This window comes from Microplitis mediator, chromosome 2, assembly GCF_029852145.1.
Source record: "Microplitis mediator isolate UGA2020A chromosome 2, iyMicMedi2.1, whole genome shotgun sequence".
NCBI classification, from domain to species: domain Eukaryota; kingdom Metazoa; phylum Arthropoda; class Insecta; order Hymenoptera; family Braconidae; genus Microplitis; species Microplitis mediator.
Genome location: NC_079970.1, coordinates 25,137,823 through 25,158,657, shown reverse-complemented (window position 1 = coordinate 25,158,657; position 20,835 = coordinate 25,137,823). Strand labels below are relative to the sequence as shown.

General features: G+C 32.8%; 1 protein-coding gene across 2 annotated transcripts in view; it reads right to left on the bottom strand.

Annotated features, from left to right (window-relative positions):
* Positions 1-20,835, bottom strand: part of LOC130678752 (acetylcholine receptor subunit alpha-type acr-16-like) — a 171,817-nt gene that overhangs the window by 84,811 nt on the left and 66,171 nt on the right. For both annotated transcript variants that reach the window (XM_057486195.1, XM_057486197.1), the window contains exon 4: positions 6,628-6,737. In XM_057486195.1, coding sequence (XP_057342178.1) covers positions 6,628-6,737 — 110 coding nt within the window. The remainder of the gene's footprint in view (positions 1-6,627; positions 6,738-20,835) is intronic.

Genomic DNA, 20,835 nt, shown 5'->3' with positions numbered 1-20,835 from the left:
AAAAATTACCCGAAAATTTTGATACTGCGATACAAGCTCTGTAGCTGACTTTTATAATTCACAAAAAATAAAGAGAGTAGCGAATTTTTATTTCAATCTGGGCCCGAAAATATTACTGTAGAAGAAACTACGTGGGTACAGTCAGGTGAAAAAGTTTTGGAATACCCCTTAGACTGATCTGCTAGTTTTGTTGGCTAGTTTCAGCGACATGTGAGTATCTACTTGGTCGAAATGTGTCCGAAAGACACTTTCCAGACACTTTCTATAGACTTTCCATCGAGATGACTGATTGATGACCGATAGATTACTGATTGAAAACTGACAAATAACCAATTTCAAGTAATCAAAGTTTACAAGCATGAATATTATTGGACTTGTAAACTTTAGGTGAACCTTCAGACGCCACCGTCCATCTTACGGCTTTAAATAAATTATATTATTATTAATTTAAATGTTTTAGGGGAAGTGGGGGCAAAAGGGGGTAGGGTAGGCAAAACGGGGTACCCCCAAAATTTGATAAAAAAAAATTTTATATTTTAAATGGTTTTTAAACGTTCCAAAATCACTTCTGTAAATATAATTAAGCGTTACTTTGAATTTTTTTTGGTAAACTTTTTCAAAAATCAATTGTCAGTTAAAAAATATTAATGACGTTTGTTTTTTGATGAAAACTATTAAAAATTTTTTTTCTTCTTTTGTATCTAATAAACATGTAAAATATAATTTTTCTTCATGTAAATTACTTAAAAAAAATTTAACTTAATCAAATTCGTTCAAAATCCAGAAATTTTTTTTTTTACCTTTTTTAGGGGGTACTCCACTTTGCCCGCAGAAATGAAAAATTTTTTTTTAACGGTGACTGAAAATTTCTTCTATTTACTTTGAATATCAACAAAAAAAAAAAAGATTGAGCGTATTTGAGTCCTCGAAAACTTGGTATTTCCTTAAGTACCCCCTGTTGCCTCTTCCTCCCCTATAATGTGAAATTAGTGTTTTTGGCAAGTTTTTGAAAGGTATCTCATGTGGTAAATATCCAAATTTCTCCCACGCACATCCTACTAAGAACACAGTAAAAATTTAGTTACTGGCTAGATGTCCTTACAGTACCAAACTTTATGGGTAATTTTTACTAAAAAATTATCAGCGTGTATTTAAGTGAAGCTGACGAAAAGTAATTTTGGATTTAATAGAATGCAGTGACTGAAGCGACAAAATTGATTTTACCCAAGACAATAAGGAGTTTGATGCGATATATTATAAACTTTATTTCAGTGATAAAATTCCCAGTGGCCGGATAAATCATTGTCTGAGTAGAGTTTCGGTAGCGCAAGTTTAACCGACGGTTAGGTCGTCCAACTAATTAATTGAAGCGATCTCACGTACCGGTTTGCCGGACTGGGACTAAAGTCACTGGGAAAAGGATGAGAATGAGGTCACGGGTGCGGGGATGCGACAACAAATGAGACGCTGGTTCTAAGAGATCAGCCAAGTACAGGAAGTCAGGTTACTGGTACCGTTACTGGTGCTAGTGGAAGTGCTGGTGCTGCGGGTAAACCTACAAGTAATAGATAGAGGATGCATTCTGTCGAGCGTAGTTCTGGGCCAACTTGGACTTGGATGACTGTAGTGAACAACAAAAGCACAGAACATCCTCTAAATATATCGCGGCTCTACGAGGTTTCCTTGTTGGATGATTACACTTGAAATGCAAACTATACCGGACTTAACTCCTACTACGACTGCTCATGTTACTGCTGTTGGTCCTGTTACTACTGTCACTGCTGTCGCACTGGCTGCTATTGCTACTGTTACTTTGAAACATGCTAAAGCAAATTATCCTCAGTGCTGAAACAATCCCGTAAACTTGGATAACTTTCCCCACTAATTTTCTAAACTATTGGCATTATCTTACATGGACTGCCATTAACTCGGATCCACACTGATTTTCACGCGAAATTTATTTTTCCTCTGGTTCACTATTACAGAAATTACTTTCAAGTTAAGTTGGAAAAATATTTACTTTAAATTGTATTAAAAATTTGATTCAGGCTCGCTTCACCTTATTTTCTTTTGAAGTTATCTATTGCCGACGGTTTTACGATAAGATCTCGACTTTTTCGGCTTAAATTAAATTTTTTTGAACTTTTTTGATCTTAGTTTGAACTTATTCGTCTTTGCTTTGATCATGATAGTCATTCATCTTACTTTTGACTTGCTGAATCAAGTCGAAAAAAAGTTATTTATTTGTCTTACTTTTGCCTTCCCGAGTCGAAATATTAGACGTAAATTAAACGTTTTGGACATTAAAAACTCAATTTGACAGCTTTCAACTTATTCAAAACGTAGATTGGAGTATCATAAATCGAAAACGTAACTAAAACCTATTTAGACTTACAATAAGAAAACATAAGCATACCAAAAAATTTTTTTTATCGATTTTGTACTCGTGGATTATAATCACGCCAATTCCCTAAAATTTTGTTCTCCGCCTTTCTGGCTATTAAATAAAAAATTCGTATTTTGAAAAAAAAATTTTTTCAGTTTCATACTTCTATCTAACACTATTGTATCTTTTCATATATTATGATATCAAGGTTATGAAAATTGAAATAAATTAATTAATGTTATAATTAAACTGAAATCATAACTCATGAAATTACCAATTTTTCACGAACCAAAATACAAAAAAATCGTTCAATTTACTTTCGAAACGTTCAAAAGGTTCAATTCACGTTTAAAACGTTAAGAACGTTCAACTTACGTCTAATATTTTGACTCGGGTTAATATATAAAAATTATTTCACTGTAGTTTTGACTTTTTTGCCTTATAATTTAAGTTGAATAAGTCAAAACCAAGTGAATTTCGACTTGATTTTAACTTTTTTGTCTTAAATCGTGACTAAGTAAGCCAGTTAAGTCTAAATCAAGGCGAAAACTCAATTTATTTCATACCGTAAAAAAAAGTCGAGTTTGTCTTATAAAAAACAGCTTCAAATTTCGACTTGGCAAACTAAGTCTAAATCAAGTTTTATTTTTAACCCGGGAAAAATTAAATTTCCTCTATAATTTAAAAATTTTCTCAAAGATATTAAAGAAATAATTCTGCAGATACTTCATTTAGCCCGAAAAAAAAAAATTGGCAATTAAAAATCAATTATATTTCTTTTAAATGCAGTTGAAAGAAAACAGTCAGAAAGACTGAGGTAAAAAATAACTTTAATCTCCAACTTTTCCATTTCGCGCTCTTCCATTTAAAATATTATTAAAAATATAAATGCACAAATTCTTATCGGCAAATTGATTGCTAATTCCTGACCTAAATATTTCTATTAAAGCATCAGAGTGTTAATGACATTCGATAACTCGTTTGATACTCAAAGGAAACTTGTAGCAAGTACTGGCTCTAATTGCGCAGCTGTAACAGGGGACAAATGAGTACAGTATAAAGTGAGAGATGATGGGATTCATATAACTCCTTTTACACCGTACCCATAATTCCTCAGCGAAAGTAATTAGCGCACATTCAATGAATGATACCTTTGACACCGCGTCACACATCCATCCGAGTTGGTGTGTACATTACATGTCTGTTGATATCAAAGTGATTCCGATGATTAGCTGATCAAGATTTTGCAACCGATATTGGATGGCAACTTATGGATCATCCACGTCAAATATAATAAGCCTCAATCAATCACGAGCTTTATTTGACAGTTTGATCGCTAAGTTTGTTTGCTAAATAAATCTATAAGCTTTTCAAAAAATTAATCTTTCACTGGATTTGATAATAATCATAAATGAATCCATGTAGTCTGGCATAGACTGCTGTTTGACTCGGTAAGTTTACCGGACGCCGGAAGCTTCAGTAAGCTCATTTCATCCAGTGACATGACTGAATTCTACTCTCCCAATATGATAGGTATTAATTTTATATATATATGTTGTCACAAGATGACGTAGAATTGAAAACGACAGTATCAATTATGATGAACGTTGGTAGAAATCGAGAAAAAATATATATATATATATATATATTTTTTCTTTGATCCTAGAGCCAAACGTCTGGATGATTAAGTATTAATTATTATATTGTAGATAATGATGTGAAGAGATTCCTAGAAGAGATAAATTGAAATAACGATGGCCATTTTTTATTTTTATTCAAATTTTTTTTTTCTAATCAACACATAGGGAAGAAATAGCATTTTTGGCAACTGCTCAATTTTTGGACATTTCATACTTTAATTTGATTAATCAAAGAGTGTAAAATGAAATTTGTATTGTAATAGAGTTATAAAAGTATCTTTGAACGTATTTTGAAAATATATTGTCATTAGGTCTTTTGAAAATTATTGGATTGAATTTCCCAAGTGTCCAAAACTGGCCCAAAAGTTACAAAAACGTTACCTCTACCCTAAAGTTGTAGGATATTTGAAAGTTATGTTGGCAAATATCCATTTTCTCAGTAAAACCTTTTAGTGACGGGTGGCAGGATAATAATTAGGCCATCGTTATTTCGAACTTTCGTTATATAGTATTGTACAATGCGTTCTCTAAATTCAAGTCACGAGCTTCGCTGTAAAATCCAACCGACTCACGTTCCACACTATTTTCATCGCCCATGCGAGTATAAGGACTAAGTGAGACTAGATTTAAGCTAGTTGTCGTTTCCACTGGCGTTACTCTCTGACCAACACAAGACTAAAGTTCCTAACTTTTAGTTTCAGAAAAAAATTAAGAACCAAAAAAATAAAAAAAAAAATGTCGGCCGTCTTAAAAGCTACTTAAACTTTTCTCACTTACACTTTCGCAAGTTTTATAAAGAAACAACTTTTTTGAAATAAATAATTCTTTACTGTAACAAAATACCGACGGATTTTTCAACGAAACTCTGTTATTTTTTTTTTTTTTTTTTTTTCGTTAATAACTACACTTTGACAATTTAAATTACTTATGGGTACATATTATTTACAAATAAAATAAATTATAAATAATACGATTAATTACGTTAATTCAATTGAACAGTATCAATTAATTACTTATACTTAATTAATAATTAATGTAATAGTTAATAATTAATAATTAGATAATTACTATGATAGGGATGTTGTTAAATATTACCACATGCACAACCGAGTATACTCGATATGTATATATATAAATATATATATGTATATATATGTATATATATCTATATATATGCTTTTAATATATAGTAATATAGTATAGTCATAGTATAGTAGAATTAAATAGTATTAATAGTAAGATGCGAAGCAACACTGGAAAAATTTTTACGTACCCTTTTCGACATTCGTTATCAATTTTATTTAAATTAATATTTCTATTAAAAATATATGTAATTTATAAAAAAAAATTCCGCCGAAATTTCGGTGCATGTACTTTTTTTTTAAACTAACTCGGCTATCTGAAACACTCTACAAAGTCCTTAAAAGGGTTGTTTCGTATATATTTAACGAAATTCAAAAATATTTGACTGAGTGTATTCAACACTGTGTTGTTTAATTCATGAAACTTAAACTCGATTATCTTCACTCCAGTCGATTACACGAAATCCGTTTATTTAGTTTTTATTTTTTATTTTTAATGAGATTTTACTCCCGGATGAGACTCGCAATTAAGGATTACGCTACGGATTACTTTGCTTTTTAAGAAATTTTTTATTTCTTTTTTTCATTCGGACCGATTGCGTTTCAAAGACTGAAATTTTTAATTCACGTTGAAATTACTTCGCATTACACTGAGAAATAGATCAATTTTTGGCCGTAAATTAAAAATTTACACTAGATCTTTAAATTTTCGCGCCGAAATCCGAGACGACTTTTTTTATTTGAAATTAAAAAATTTATCGAAATTTTGATTATACATAATTTTGATTTCTATGATCGTAAGACTAATATATGAATAATTCAAAAATTTTTTTTCAGTGTAACGCATTTATTTTTCGCGCCAAATCAATAGATTTATTTATTTCATTAAAATTGAGACGTAGCGAGAATGTATATATGTAGAATTCGTACTGCGAGTATATAATTAGAATAAATTAAATTATTGATACCGTGGTATGAAAATTATTAAATGTAATCCGATGAATAAGAAATTTTCATAGCATTTCAATATTGAATTTAAATAAAATGAGAGTTTGAATTTCGTGTCAAAAAGTTTCACGTTGTAGTTTCTACTAATTAATTAAAAATATTTTTTTACGTGATTCAATAGCGATCAAATACTCGAGTGACAATTAAAAAACAAATATGTAAAAAAATCATTTTTTATTTACGTTCCATCGAGAAAATTTGAAAAGTTTTTTTTTTTTATAAAAATTAATTAAAAAAAAAAAATTTGATTGGATAACGTTAACGTCAAAACTCTTTCCGCGTAGTTGTTTCGCAGTGCTCAATAACGCTTCATAAGTAAAATTAAATTTTAAAAATGAATTGAGTGAGTGAGTGAGTGAACTCGATTTTGCTTTTAATAATAATTATTTCTCGAGGGCAACCGACTGGATTGTGGGTAATATAGTAAGTAAAATTATTTAGTTGTAATTTTGTACCGCTAAAGGAATTTTGTAATTTCCCGGTCGATTTAATTAATTAGAGAACGAGTTACCTGTTGTACATAAGAACGTCCGGCTTCCAAAGTTTGTTTGGGGTTATTCTTAAATCCTTCACACCGCCATAGTCTGTTTCATTCCACTGAAGATTGTAATCCGTCCACTCCTTTAACAAACAAAAATTTTCAAAAACTAATTAGTATTTTTTTTAATTTCATTTCAAATAAAAAATTTACACGTAATCTTTATATTTTTACGGAAAAAATTTTTATGGGAAGCGTGAGGTGTCAATATGACCCAGTCATAAAAAATAAAAAATTCATAAATAGGGGCAAGATGGCCTCCTTTGAAAAAATTTAAAAAGTTCAGAAAAGTAACGAAATTAAATTTTTTTATTTTTTTTCAGTTTTCTAGTCATATATGTTTGTACTTTTTGAAAAAAAAATTAAATGTGGACCATCATGCCACCCTTTCATTAATTTAGCAGCAGCCGCATAAATGAGAAAAAATTCGCTTGCGTCAATAATTTTTTTTATGAAAAAAATTCAGTTAATTAAAAAAAAATAATTTCTGCGTTAAGAAAATCTGTTCCAGAAAAATCTTAATTATAAATTAATACAGAAATAAATTCACTAAAAAATTTTAATTTTCTCAGCAAAAAAAATTTTTAATTTATAAACTCACAATAAAAAAAAAACTATCAATTCAGATTCACCATTAATTAAAAATTCTTCAAAGTGCATCGCTTAGTTGGTTCTTTTTTAAAGAATAAAAAAAAAATTAATTAAATTTGTTTACGTGGCATTAATATTAATTAAACGCGTAATTCTAACTAACGAACGGCATATTTAATGATTAATGTAGTGTTGACACTGTTCGGAATGGTGTAATAAGTGTAACTAGGATGGCTGGTTTCCAAGAAATTGGAAATATTGCAGCGCGTAAGTTGTGAAGATGGAGACAAATGGGTAAAGTGCAGTGGTAGTAATGAGAATGTAGATGAAATAGCTCATTTGATCAATAAATCGTACACCCTTGGCGTTCTCTCCGATACTAACGGTGTTAATTTCATTTTCGAGCACCATTAACGCGTTTCGCTCGGAGCCTATACACAGCAGCAGGTCTATGCTCTAATAGCTATGGTAAATAGCTGGTACACGCATCAAGGCTGCTTCGACTACAAGTGGGGATGCACATTCGATGCCCATAAATTAATATATTGTGTACTATGGCTATTACACACCTGGATAAATATGAGGCAATGATTATTTGTTTATTTCAACTCTGTCAAAATCTATTTAATGGATTGTTTGCCTTCATTCTGTTTGTTTATGCTGATAAATTTTTTATCTGCTGTAAATGCTTAAATTATAATTTAAATATTCAAGTGTTTGAATGGCAATAAATTATTTTTATCTGTTTCACCGGAAACTTTACTTATGTGAGGACGAAAAAAAAATTATTTGTTTGTTTGTTAGGATTTTTAAAAAATTTTACCCGCATATTTTTTATTTACATTGATATTTAACTTGCAACATTTTCAATGTCGATTTATTTTATTGCCTCGATTTGTTTAAACACAGCAATAAATATGTGAAAAATTTATTTTTATTTTATGCAGCTGCAATAAATTTTTTTTTCAATTTTACAGAGAGCAAAAAAAGCTGAGAAAAATATCTGCGGTTTTATTCTGCCATTAAATCAATTAATTTCTCATATATTTCAAAAGAAATTTTAAATCTAAGCAAAATTCCCCGGTTTCAAAAATTTAAAAAATTTTAGTCTGACCCATTTTGCCCTGCATCGCGTGTCATCCGACCTCCCCTTTAAAAATCAATACAATTTTCTGTTACCGTTAATTATTAGGACAACAATCGATTAATTGTGCGACAAAAATAAAATTTGAATGGTGAAAACAATATTAATAAACAAATTACAAATTAAACTGTAATTAATATACATTAAATATAAATATGTATTGCAATATATTGGCAAATAAATTTAATTTTGCAATAATGATACACATATATTTAATTAATAGTAAATATACTAAATATAAATAAATAAATCAATAATTAATGAACGATATGTAAAAGTGTGTAAGTAGGTTAGTTATCGATTCAATACACATATAATATATATATATGATATTATGTGTACTATATATAACGAGTTAATGAAAAGCTTGTTGACCTTGCGAGTAAGTGAATAAAAGATAGTTTTAAGTAAAAGTAATAATTGTACGACATTGCGAGTCTCGTTCGCCAGCAGCTCTGCAATACCGTGGGTGTATCACGCTCGATGAACTTTATTATGTCAATAAATGTCCTGGCTATCAAGAGTTGTGGTAATACGTGAGCACTATGGTTAGTGCTTCCTGTCATCACCAAAGTCAATGGACTTGGGTGTTAATTATTTAATTATCACCCGCCACAGCCTTCGAAAATCCATTTACGCTCAGTAAAATTAAATTTCTTAATACTTATTTTCATTATTTTCCAACCTAAAGTAATTTTGCACTTACACTGTAAAAAGACCGGTGTTAAAAATGGACTCATTTTAACTCCGCCCGGTGTTAAAATAAAATTACACCGGTGTTAAAAATACCGGTGTTAAATCGGGGTAACCGGTGTAAAAGCGGAGTAACCGGTGTAAAAGCGGAGTAAAATCGGTGTAAAGGCGGGGTAACCGGGGTAAAAACGGAGTAACATCGATGTAAAAGCGGGATAACCGGTGTAAAAGCAGGGTAAACTGCGTCCGCTTGGATTATTAACTTTAAAGATTATAAAACACAAAAAATGTCAGTTCTTTATGAAAATTAATAAAGAATATCATTTATTAACAAGTATAGTAATCGAGTAAGTAAAAATATTCACAAAGTAAAATATTTACACCGGTGGCGGCGTTATTTTAACACCGATCTAGAATATTTACACCGGTGGCGGCGTTATTTTAACACCGGTCTAGAATATTTACACCGGTGGCGGCGTTATTTTAACACCGGTCTAGAATATTTATACCGGTGGCGGCGTTATTTTAACACCGGTCTAAAATATTTACACCGGTGGCGGCGTTATTTTAACACCGGTCTAGAATATTTACACCGGTGGCGGCGTTATTTTAACACCGGTCTAAAATATTTACACCGGTGGCGGCGTTATTTTAACACCGGTCTAGAATATTTACACCGGTGGCGGCGTTATTTTAACACCGGTCTAAAATATTTACACCGGTGGCGGCGTTATTTTAACACCGGTCTAGAATATTTACACCGGTGGCGGCGTTATTTTAACACCGGTCTAGAATATTTACACCGGTGGCGGCGTTATTTTAACACCGGTCTAAAATATTTACACCGGTGGCGGCGTTATTTTAACACCGGTCTAGAATATTTACACCGGTGGCGGCGTTATTTTAACACCGGTCTAAAATATTTACACCGGTGGCGGCGTTATTTTAACACCGGTAAAAAATATCTACCCCGGCGGCGGCGATATTTTAACACCGGTCTGGAATATTTACACCGGTGGCGGCGTTATTTTAACACCGGTCTAGAATATTTACACCGGTGGCGGCATTATTTTAACACCGGTCTAGAATATTTACACCGGTGACGGCGTTATTTTCACACCGCTTTCAGGGGTAAATTTAACACCGATAATTTCAACACCTACACCGTTTGGACTTACCCCGGTGATTTTTTACAGTGTACGATTAAAATGTTTTATTAAAATAACAGCAGAGAATAACTTTAAGCTTGACCACAAATAAAAATAATTATGCGTTATAGAAGCAGGGGTTGATTAATATGGCGCCATCTGCTTTAAAAGTTGATTGGAAGGTAAAAAAGTCTAAATTTGATTAAATTGAGCAAAGAATTTAAATTAATGAAAGGTCAAAGTAAGTCGAAGGTTGGAATTCGCAAAGTTATGTGATTCGTTAAGCACTCGAGAAGTTTCCCTTTATCCCATGGGACTGACCCTTCCGCTCCATTTTACTTGTTCTATAACGACAACTGGTTGCACGGTTACTTTCCTTCCTTCTCGTTCGTCTTTTCTCCCTCGTACTTAGTCATTCACTTCTCCCGCTTTCTTTGTCTTTTTCCGATCACCGTTGAGCTATCGAGCGGATAGCCGAGAGAGAAAGAGACCAGGAGAAAATATCCAACACTGCCAGCTCTCGATGCGATTAATTTAAGGTGAGTAAGCTCTTGCATTTATTATCAACGTGTGTAATAGAATTTTCGATGACCATACAATAAACTGCTCACTTTATGAAATTTCGATTTAAAAGTAATTATAGAAAATCAAGAGCTTTTTTTTTTTAATTTAAAATCAATTTTTTTTTTGAAGAAGCTGTGAAAAAAAAAATTTTTCTTCACTTTTATGTGCTACTGTTCTTCCAGAAGACTTGCTTGGTATCTCCGAGGTTTTCAGGCATCCATCGGACGCCTTAATTTTGATCAGGATCGCCGTCTAAGAAATTCTATAGAAATTCTACAGATAATTTACCCGAGTCAAAAAAAAAAATTCGGATTTAAGTCTCAAAGTTCTCAATGAGATTTTTGAGGATCAATTTAGAATTTTAAGATTGATAACAGTATAGAAAGTTATTCTACACGGTAAGAAATATTTTGCGGATATCATTATGCCAGTATGGGCGTGAACGCCATACTGTATGGTATCGACGATTTTTGTAGGTTATAAAATTGTATGCATAGATGATTCAACCATTGCGGGAATAGTAACATTGGTAATAGTTGTCGCGGACGCCGCAATGTCAGTATGGCCGTCAGGCCACAGCGCTTCTGCCCGATAAATCTAGTCTAACGACATCTATATAGTTTTGGTGGTAATACGATAGTATACATTGACACGCCAAAAATTATGGCGGGAAAAACCAGTAGCATTGTGCCCTCGGCATTGTAGTCTATGGGTCTCAGGGCCATTCTGTTTTGCCATGCCTGCTATGCATACGTGTGAGCAATACAATAACTCCAGTACTATACAGTATAGTAAATAACGCCATACTTCCGGGACTCGTTACAATACTGTCTTGGAATATTTCACATACTATTTTAGTACACTGTAAAAAGAGCGGTGTTAAAAATGGACTCGTTTTAACTCCGCCCGGTGTAAAAATGAAATTACACCGGTGTAGGAGGAGTAATACACCGGTGTTAAAAATATCGGTGTTAAAGCGGTATAACCGGAGTAAAAGCGGAGTAGTACCGGTGTAAAAGCGGGGTAACAGGTGTAAAAGCGGAGTAATGCCGGTGTAAATCGGGGTAAATTGCGTCCGCTTGGAGTATTAACTTTAAATATTATAAAACACAAAAAATGTCAGTTCTTTATGAAAATTAATAAAAAATATAATTTATTAACAAGTTAGTGATCGAGTAAGTAAAAATATTCACAAAATAAAATATTTTAACACCGGTAAAGAATATCTACACTGGCGGCGGCGTTATTTAACACCGGTACAGAATATTTACACCGGTGGCGGCGTTATTTTAACACCGGTCTAGAATATTTACACCGGTGGCGGCGTTATTTTCACACCGCTTTCGGAGGAAAATTTAACACCGATAATTTTAACACCTACACCGCTTGGACTTACCCCGGTGATTTTTTACAGTGTATCTGCCTTGGGACCATACCAGCATGGTGTTGAACGCCATGCATTTCTTACCGTGTAGTTTAGTCCTCAAAGTAGCAGTTACGACCGATTTTACCACTTTGAGGACTAAACTGGAATAACATAATCTGGATTAGAGCCTCAAAATACTCAAAACATATAGGAATAATTTTATCCACATTTGAACCTCAAAAATTTCATTCGACGTATTCTCTCCCCTCCCTTTTCTATCTAAAATTTTTCAAAGTCCTATGTATAACTTTTCATTTGTTGAGGATTTTGAGGTCTTACTTATAATTTAAAATCAATAAATTATTTGCATTTAGACCTCATACTTCTCTAGAGGATTTTTAGTACCAAAGTAGAGTTACTTTCTGGGCAGTAAATAAAACATCAAAGGAATCGAGGCTTTTGAGGACTAAACTAGAATTTGTTTTTTGACTCGGGTAGACTTAGCCATCGGAGTTCAAAAACAGCGGAACGTTTTGATGTTTTCCCGCAGGGTCAACCGTTTTCCGACTTTTTTTGTTAAAAATCTAAACAAAGCGTTAAATCACGTTTTTCGCAATGTCAGTGCTTTTATTACTCCACAATTCTTTAACACACTGGATGGAATTTTAGTTTTACGATGCACAGGAATCTCGGTACTTTAATATCACTCTAAAAAAATAATAATAAAAGCAATACGTGTCTGAAGTTGCGGAGTATTATTAAGCTATAACTTAGTTTATATATTTAGGTATTATTTAATATAAATAGATATGAAAAATAATAGATAGTGAAATGTACAAATGTGGGTGGGTCAGCTAACGGACATTCGCCATTAGTCTTCGGATGACCGCAAGCACGAATCCATATATGACAACGAGGATGTGCATTAATGTCGCGCGTGCTTCGGTTAAAGACCGAGGATATGCGGATAGAGCCAAACTCCACGAAACCGCACAATCTGGGCGGAAACCACAACAATGTCTGCATAGTAATCATCGAAAATACATCACACGTTGGATTAACTGCTTTCTCAATTTATTTACTCAGCACTTTCAATTTACTTCACCTCAATCACAATCACAACAGTACCGGCAACTAAAAGGACGCCAACTATTTCCCTATATCGTCTGACTAGCACTGGCCTTTTCTACTTGGGCCACGTGACGTAAAATGGCTGCGCGTGACTTTCACACCTGAACTTTTTACGGGTCTTCTGAAGCCACAGTAATTTATTTTTGAATGACAAGTATTTTTTTTTAGCTTCTGCAGAAGTGAACCAAAAAAAATATATCCGTTGATTATAAAAACTTTTGTAATTTGATATTTTAAATTTACGTTTAAAATTCGAATCGCGGAAATTATCAGTGCCAAATTTGATACTGAAGCTGTAGAAGCTACGGAAGCCGTAGTAACACCGAGAAGTATCAGGTACTCTGTGATTGGCTGGCTGTTTCTGATACTAATAAATATATAGACTAGATAGAATACCTTCATCAGTCTACTAATAAATATAATTAATTTAAAATTTAAGCTTCAGCGAAACTTTTAGTAATTTACAGACTCGATATAATTAAAAATATTTTCTTCAAACAATTTCCCACTAGTTACTCGATCGGAAACAAGGAAGACCTCTGTAAGCTCATAAAGTTTGTCGGTATTTCAATTAATACGTTTCGATTTGCAGTTTGTTAATCGATATTCACTGCCTAAAACTATCGATTCCATTGGACCAATCACTAAACAGGTACGACGAAGTCTGGAAATTTCGAGGCTTCTCAAACTGCTGGAGCTTCAGGCTCCAGTATCACAATGAACCAGCCCTCGAACGTTTGCCAAATGTATGCCGAGACTAATAAGAGCAATTAAATATTACAGCAGGTGAGAGTCTTAATTGGAGCGATTTTTAATAATTAATAAGTCGGTAAATAATTTCACACTGCGGTATTTCAGAGTCCGATGGGAATAAATAATAAAAGCATAAATTATTATTAAGAGTAAGAGTAATTCATGCGATACAGCTATTAGATTTAAAATAATTGATAATAACAAATTGGATAGCGTATAATAAAGCGTGTTTATTACTTTAAAATGAGCTGAAGCTGTATCTAATGGAAGTTGTTCAAGGCCTTGGAATCCGCGGTTCTACGCGAGTATGTGACTCGGCATTGCCGGCACTGCGACGTCTGGCTTTCGCGGCGTCCCAAATATGTCGTTCTGTTTTGTCCACTACATACATATCTTACTCATACATATCTATATATATATGTGTATATGTATATATATTAATATACACATAAATTCGAGTACATGACTGTGTGCAGTGAGATATCTAGGTGGATGCAGAGATGGTGAAATTATTGGCAGCCACGAGGATAATTAGATTTATCGGGTTATGCGGTGACGAAGGAGATTGCCAGGGTTCAGGATAACTTGCGCGGTTTAAGCTTTGCGACGGATTACCTCTGGTGTCACGAATCAATTAACTTTTCGATTTAATTCGAGAGCTACAAGTTAGAATACACCGTTAAATCAATTTAATCATTATTCTGTTGTCTTCTAACTGAACCGTTAAATTTATAATCACCCCCTCTCCTCATCTAAATATCTATATATTTATATATTTATTTAAATTCCATTGGCTCAAGTTGTTCAGTATTGCGAGATTTTAATAAATAATTACAAAGAACTCGGATAAAAAAATATATAAAGTTATAAAAGTTTAACTAATTTATAACTGGGAAAAAGTTTTTCTTTTTGTCCATCGATTGACTCCGCGGATAGCGGATGCAGCTGCAAGTTTGTCCAAGAAGTAAACTTGCTATTGGAATTAAAATGTTATTTTATTCGATAACACAGAAACTAATGAGATAAATAAGTTATGAGTTTATTAGAGATCGTTTAAATAATAAATAATAAATTAACCGTTAAGTCTCTCAGGAAAATACTTTCCTCCAACTTTATTCAGGGGTTTAATTATTACCCGTTGTAACAATAATTCATTAGCCGGGAAAATTCATTTTAATCTTAATTTAGATTTTTGCGGTGAGATAATCGCGAGCTGTTTTACTTACGGTTTGATACTTTCGATGATAAATTATACCGAATAGTAATTACCAGCTTTTTTGGCAGAGTTTTACGTCCTGGTAATGTAGCGCAATAGCTTATTTTACGTGGAATTTAATAAACTAAAAGTTCGGAGCATTTATTGTAGAAGTAGTTAGAGAAAAAAAAATTTTAAATGTTTTTACTTCACAGTGTAGAGAAGCGGTCCCGAATTACTATTAATAACACTTTTTAAATGTTATCTTTTTTATTTCTCATTAAGGAATATTCTAAAGAGTCTCTTGTGGTCTTAATGCAGTTTAATGTCAGCTTATTTTCCATATAGTTCGATAATTTCTGCAAACCAACGTCACTTAAACTTTAGACTCACTATTTATTATTAAGAAAAATTTTTATCACTAAAATTCTACGGGTTTTGAATTTTTTTTCAGAGCTCAGAATTAAGACCTTTTTTTTTACTTGGATTTAAAAGTTTTGCTCTTTAATTGCGATTCAAATTATATTTTGTACTGAAATTTGCAGGTAACCGTGACTCAAGAATTTTATGAAAAATGACAAAAAATGAGAAAAAAATTATAATTAATGGCAATTAACAAGTAGAGTTTAACTCCTCTGAATTTAAGTAAAAAATAATGAGTGTGAATGTAGCAGACATCAGAAAAATTTAATAGCAGTTTATCTATCGAGTGCGATCATGTTTAAGACGCGAGGTGTGAAAATTCCTAACACACGAGCGTCTTAGACTCGATCCTATAATAAAATTTAGTCCTATAATAAAATTTAGATGAAATATATGTGAAGCCAAACTATTCGTAACGTGATTGGTTGAAGGCCAAAAAATGTATGCAAACGACATGAAAATATACATTAAAATAAATATATGAAAAACGACACGTGCGCGCTTGCGCACGAAACATGTACGCTAGTAAATATATTAGTTTTTGTGTCAGATATTTGAAATTTACTACATTTTGTGCCTATAAATTGCAGGTTATAAGCCCGCGGTTATTTATTTGCTAAGATTGTTTTGAGTATTTTTTGAAAGTGATAGAGAAGTCGGTAAGTGTACGAATTAAAATGATGATAAATTTTGTCACAAGATGGCCCGTTAAGTTACTTCGATATTTTTTGGTCGTTTGCTATCGCACATGTCACTAAAAAATATTTTTTTTCCCCTCGAAAAGCGTCAACTTTAGTCCCGCTGTGCGAAACGACGCCGCTTTCCGCCTCGGCCACCAATTACATGAGTTCTGAGACATTTCCTACTTTACTGCCCTAGGTGTAAAATATACTATTTGATCCGTTGATGACGTCACTATTAGAACGATTAGGTATCTTTTTTACCAGCTGTATCTTATCTAATATTTTCACCTGTCGGCTATAGGCGCTAAATGTCGTACATTTCAAGTGCCTGTCACAAAAAATTACTAATCAATAGACTAAACAATTAATAAAATAAAATTTAAAAATAAATAGGTGCATTTTTTATAATTATTTACTCTATTTATTTATAATTCCAAATTTGTCTGTCTGCTACATTTACACTCATAAAAAATACAAAATTTCGCGAAATCCATTTATTTTTTTTTTAAAGAAGTGAAAATTAATAAATTTAGCGTAAAAAAATCATTATTTATCTCCGAGTCCCCACTTTGCTTGACAATCCTCTATATTTCTATTTATAGAGTTATATATCAGATGGATTTAATGAGATGTATAAGTGACAAGAGTTAAAGAGAGAAATGGAGTGTGTCCCACAGAGAGGTGTTAACTCGAATAACATCAGCGATCACGTAGACGTGTAATTAATTAGCAAACGTTAGTGATCACCCGGTTGATTTGTGGTTATACTCACTAGTTTACTCGTTTGTTGTCTATTCAACGAATCCCACTGTTAAATCAATCATACTAGTTCTAATAACAACAATAATAATCATTGTACTATTCAATTATCTCAATTGACGTTTATCGAGTGATAAAGATGTTTAGGTCAGACGCGATAAATTTCAGCATAAGAATTTTATGCAGGTTCGATTCAAGGTTACGGAGAAAGTCAATAATAATAATAATGGTAAATAAGAAGCTGAGGAAAACAAAATCCTCAATTGAATCGTCTTTGATAGGTTTGTAAAATGGCACGCATTCCACCTGACTGACAGATTTGAAGCACAAAGCTTCCGGTTCGCGTTCTGGGTTTGGTTCTGGTTTAACTTCTGGTGATGGTACTCGGCGATAACTTTCACTTTGAAATTATTTTATTTTTCCTTGCAGTGCACGGCAAGTACCGGGTAGTGTTGCCGAAATCGAAGCAACTATTCGATTGTTCACGATCGAATAGAATCGACTGAAGACAATCGATTATTGACATAATCGATTAAAAAAAAAACCGATTTTTTTTTCTCCCAACTTTATAGTTGCAGAATCGATAGCTTAATAATCGATTGTGTAAAATCGATTTTATAATTTTTTGTTCAAAATCAAAAAACGAATATGGGTCCAAAATCACAAATTCAAAATTATTAATATTTACTTTATTTGACGGTCGATTATTTGCTCACAACTTTAAAGTTGCACAATCGACCATCTAACAATTTATTTTGGAAAATCGATTTCGAAATTTTATTTTAAAGTTAAATATCACCGCGTATAAATATAAGTTTGTATTTCGAAATATGAAATTTTCATATGGTCATTTATATTCAAAATAATATCAAATAAAATACTTTGTTTATGTTTAATAATTCTTCATTTGAACTTTTCAGTAAAAAACAGTTCGAAAGAAAAAATATTTTCTCAATAAGTGAAGTATTGTATTTAATTAATAACTTTTTATTGTGAAAAATCGATTATTTCATCGCAACTTTAGAGTTGTAAAATTGTTTGAATAAAAATCGATTGTTAAAATCGATTATTTTTTAATTTGTCAAATAGCATAAAATTTTGATCTATAAAATCATAAATAGATATCTACCTCTAATCATTTCGCTTAAGTTGTTTATCATTTGTTTGCTTGTATTAGTCAAACAATTTTTATAATGTTTGAGTAAATGACTTTGAAAAACAAATTTTTTTTCTTAATTAATTTTACAAAAAATCGATGTTTAAAAATTGTTTTCAAAAAAAAGAATCGATTTTTTTCAATTAATCGAAAGGCCTACAATCGATTTAACAAAATCGACAATCGACAGGAAAACATCGATTGTTCGATTAATCGATTTCGATTGCGCATCACTAGTACCGGGTGCTATTTGAGACACTTGGAAGAAAAGATCCTCTAGAGCTTACGTATTGTCCTTTGAGATAAAAATAAATCTTCAATTTCTTAGAATCACTTTGAAATAAATAATAAAAATCTCGAGAACTGAATTCCATTCGGCTTAAAAATTTTTTTTCTTCGTAGAATTTATTTTTCACTTGAGTTCTTGTTTATTTATTATTAGCATTAAAGAAAATAGTGAAGTGAAAAAATACGGAAAGATTTTTTAGCTAAAGTTTGTTTTGGAAATTTGTCAAGAAATATTACGAGTAAAATAATTGAAAAATTTTAAAATATATGGTATTGAAATAAATCTTTTCCGAGCACATGCCGCAAAGTAGTTTTAAGTGCTAAGTAGTTGGGTATTCCGCAACTACTGGGGCAGGGGGCAGGCAACGTGGTTAAAGTTTCGAGCCGAACAAGTAGAGCGTAATGAGCGACGAAAGCTGAAAAGAGGAAGCTAGAAAGCCGGGGTTGAAATACTGACGGGAAAAAGCTACGAGAGACAGAGTAGAGTTTAAGGGAATACATATACACGAGGATGAGAGGTTCAAACAGGAAAGTTGGACTTGACAACGTCGAGAAGTCTCTTGAGTCTACTTCTACAAATACCAACAAAATTTCGTCACAATTTCCGAAATATTTAATGTCACCTAAGTCTTTAATTATTTTTCTCACAATTTCCGATCATAAAAACTGTTCAGGAAAATAGTAGGGCTCAAAAGTAGTGATGTAAAGCTGACCGTCAGGTCATTTTTTGATCACCCCAATACCGTCAGCGGACCGATCTTAAAATGACAGACCGTCACAATTGTAGTGACATCTTACAAACTCCTTTATAATTTTTATCCAAATTCAAATTTTGAAACCGCCATTTTCTTAACAATACCACGAGATAAGAATACGACCCATACGAAAAAAATATATATCCGGGCAAATCTGCATATATGAGGCATATATTTATATCTATGTTGCATGTATGGGACATATTCCAGATTTGCCCGGATATATCCGGATATATATTTTTTTCGTTTGGGGAAGAGAAAAATAAATTTTTCAATCATTTACAAAAAAAGGTTGCGGCCAATCATCTAGCTAGTTGTGACTGACAAAAAAATTTTTTGACGGTCCGAAATGACGGACTCTGACCTACAAAATTTGTGACGATCATTTCGCATTAGAACAGGCTCGTCATTTAGGTCCGTCGGTCACAAAACCATCAGCGGACCGTCTTGTGATCAAAACTCAAAATGACGGTCATTCCACATCACTACTCAGTACAAAACAGACCCACAATGAATTAAGTGAAAATATCAAAAACGGTAAATAAAAAATCAAAATTTTCCTTCAAAATTCCTAGTCTGCTTAAAAATTTCACAATTTCACTTCATAGTCACGAGAGGAGTAAAGTTTCAAAAGCAATAATATCGTAAAGGATGAATCGTCAATTGTTGGAATTGCGCGGATGGCATTCGGTTGTATCGCGATAGAAGAGATTACAGAAAGGGATTCTCGAAGGTTAGAAAGGGTTATAGCAGAAACGGCTATTGGCTCGACGTTCAAGCCGTAAACAATTGTGTCACTCGGTTGGTAAAGCTCAGTATAGAGCTGGTAGAGTTTACTTGGGAAATTCCACGTAAATACAGAGCCCCCTAGCTCACACAACAAAGTACTATAGTCGAAAATAGCAGGAATGCTTACAAAGCCTCCCGGAAGTAATTCGAGAGTAACGAGTTATTTGTTGTCATCCTCCCAGTTCTACACTTGTTGTCCTGTTGTATACAATTAGAGGAATCTCCAACTCGGTTAATATACCATACTATACCCCGATTATCTATTATCCACAGTCATACTCCTAACTTATATTGTCACCATCAAACTATCACCCGCAATTCCTACACAACTTCATTGCGAATTAAACTGAACATTCCGAAAAAAATTTCCATAGTCGTCCAATAAAATTTTAAATCAACTAAAAAATACCCAAGCAGTTTTACCTTCTTTAATTACAATTGCTTACAATCGTCTTATTATTTCCAGTTTGTCTGAATGCCATTTTTTTTAGCAGCACAGAGGGCTAAGTCAAGTAGGAAACAAGTGGCATCAATAAGCACTTGAAGCCAGTTGGTGTTTGGTACACAGAAGCATTCCCGCGACGAGAGTCTCTTCCTATTTATCAAGTGGTCCAAATGAAGGCTCTGAGCCCCGAGTCTTTACAAAAGGTTTTGTATGAGAGCTAAAGAAACATGTGTTGCTATAGCTGACGGATATATAGACTCGGTGGCAGCAGCAACAGCACCAGCGAGTGGTAAAAAAT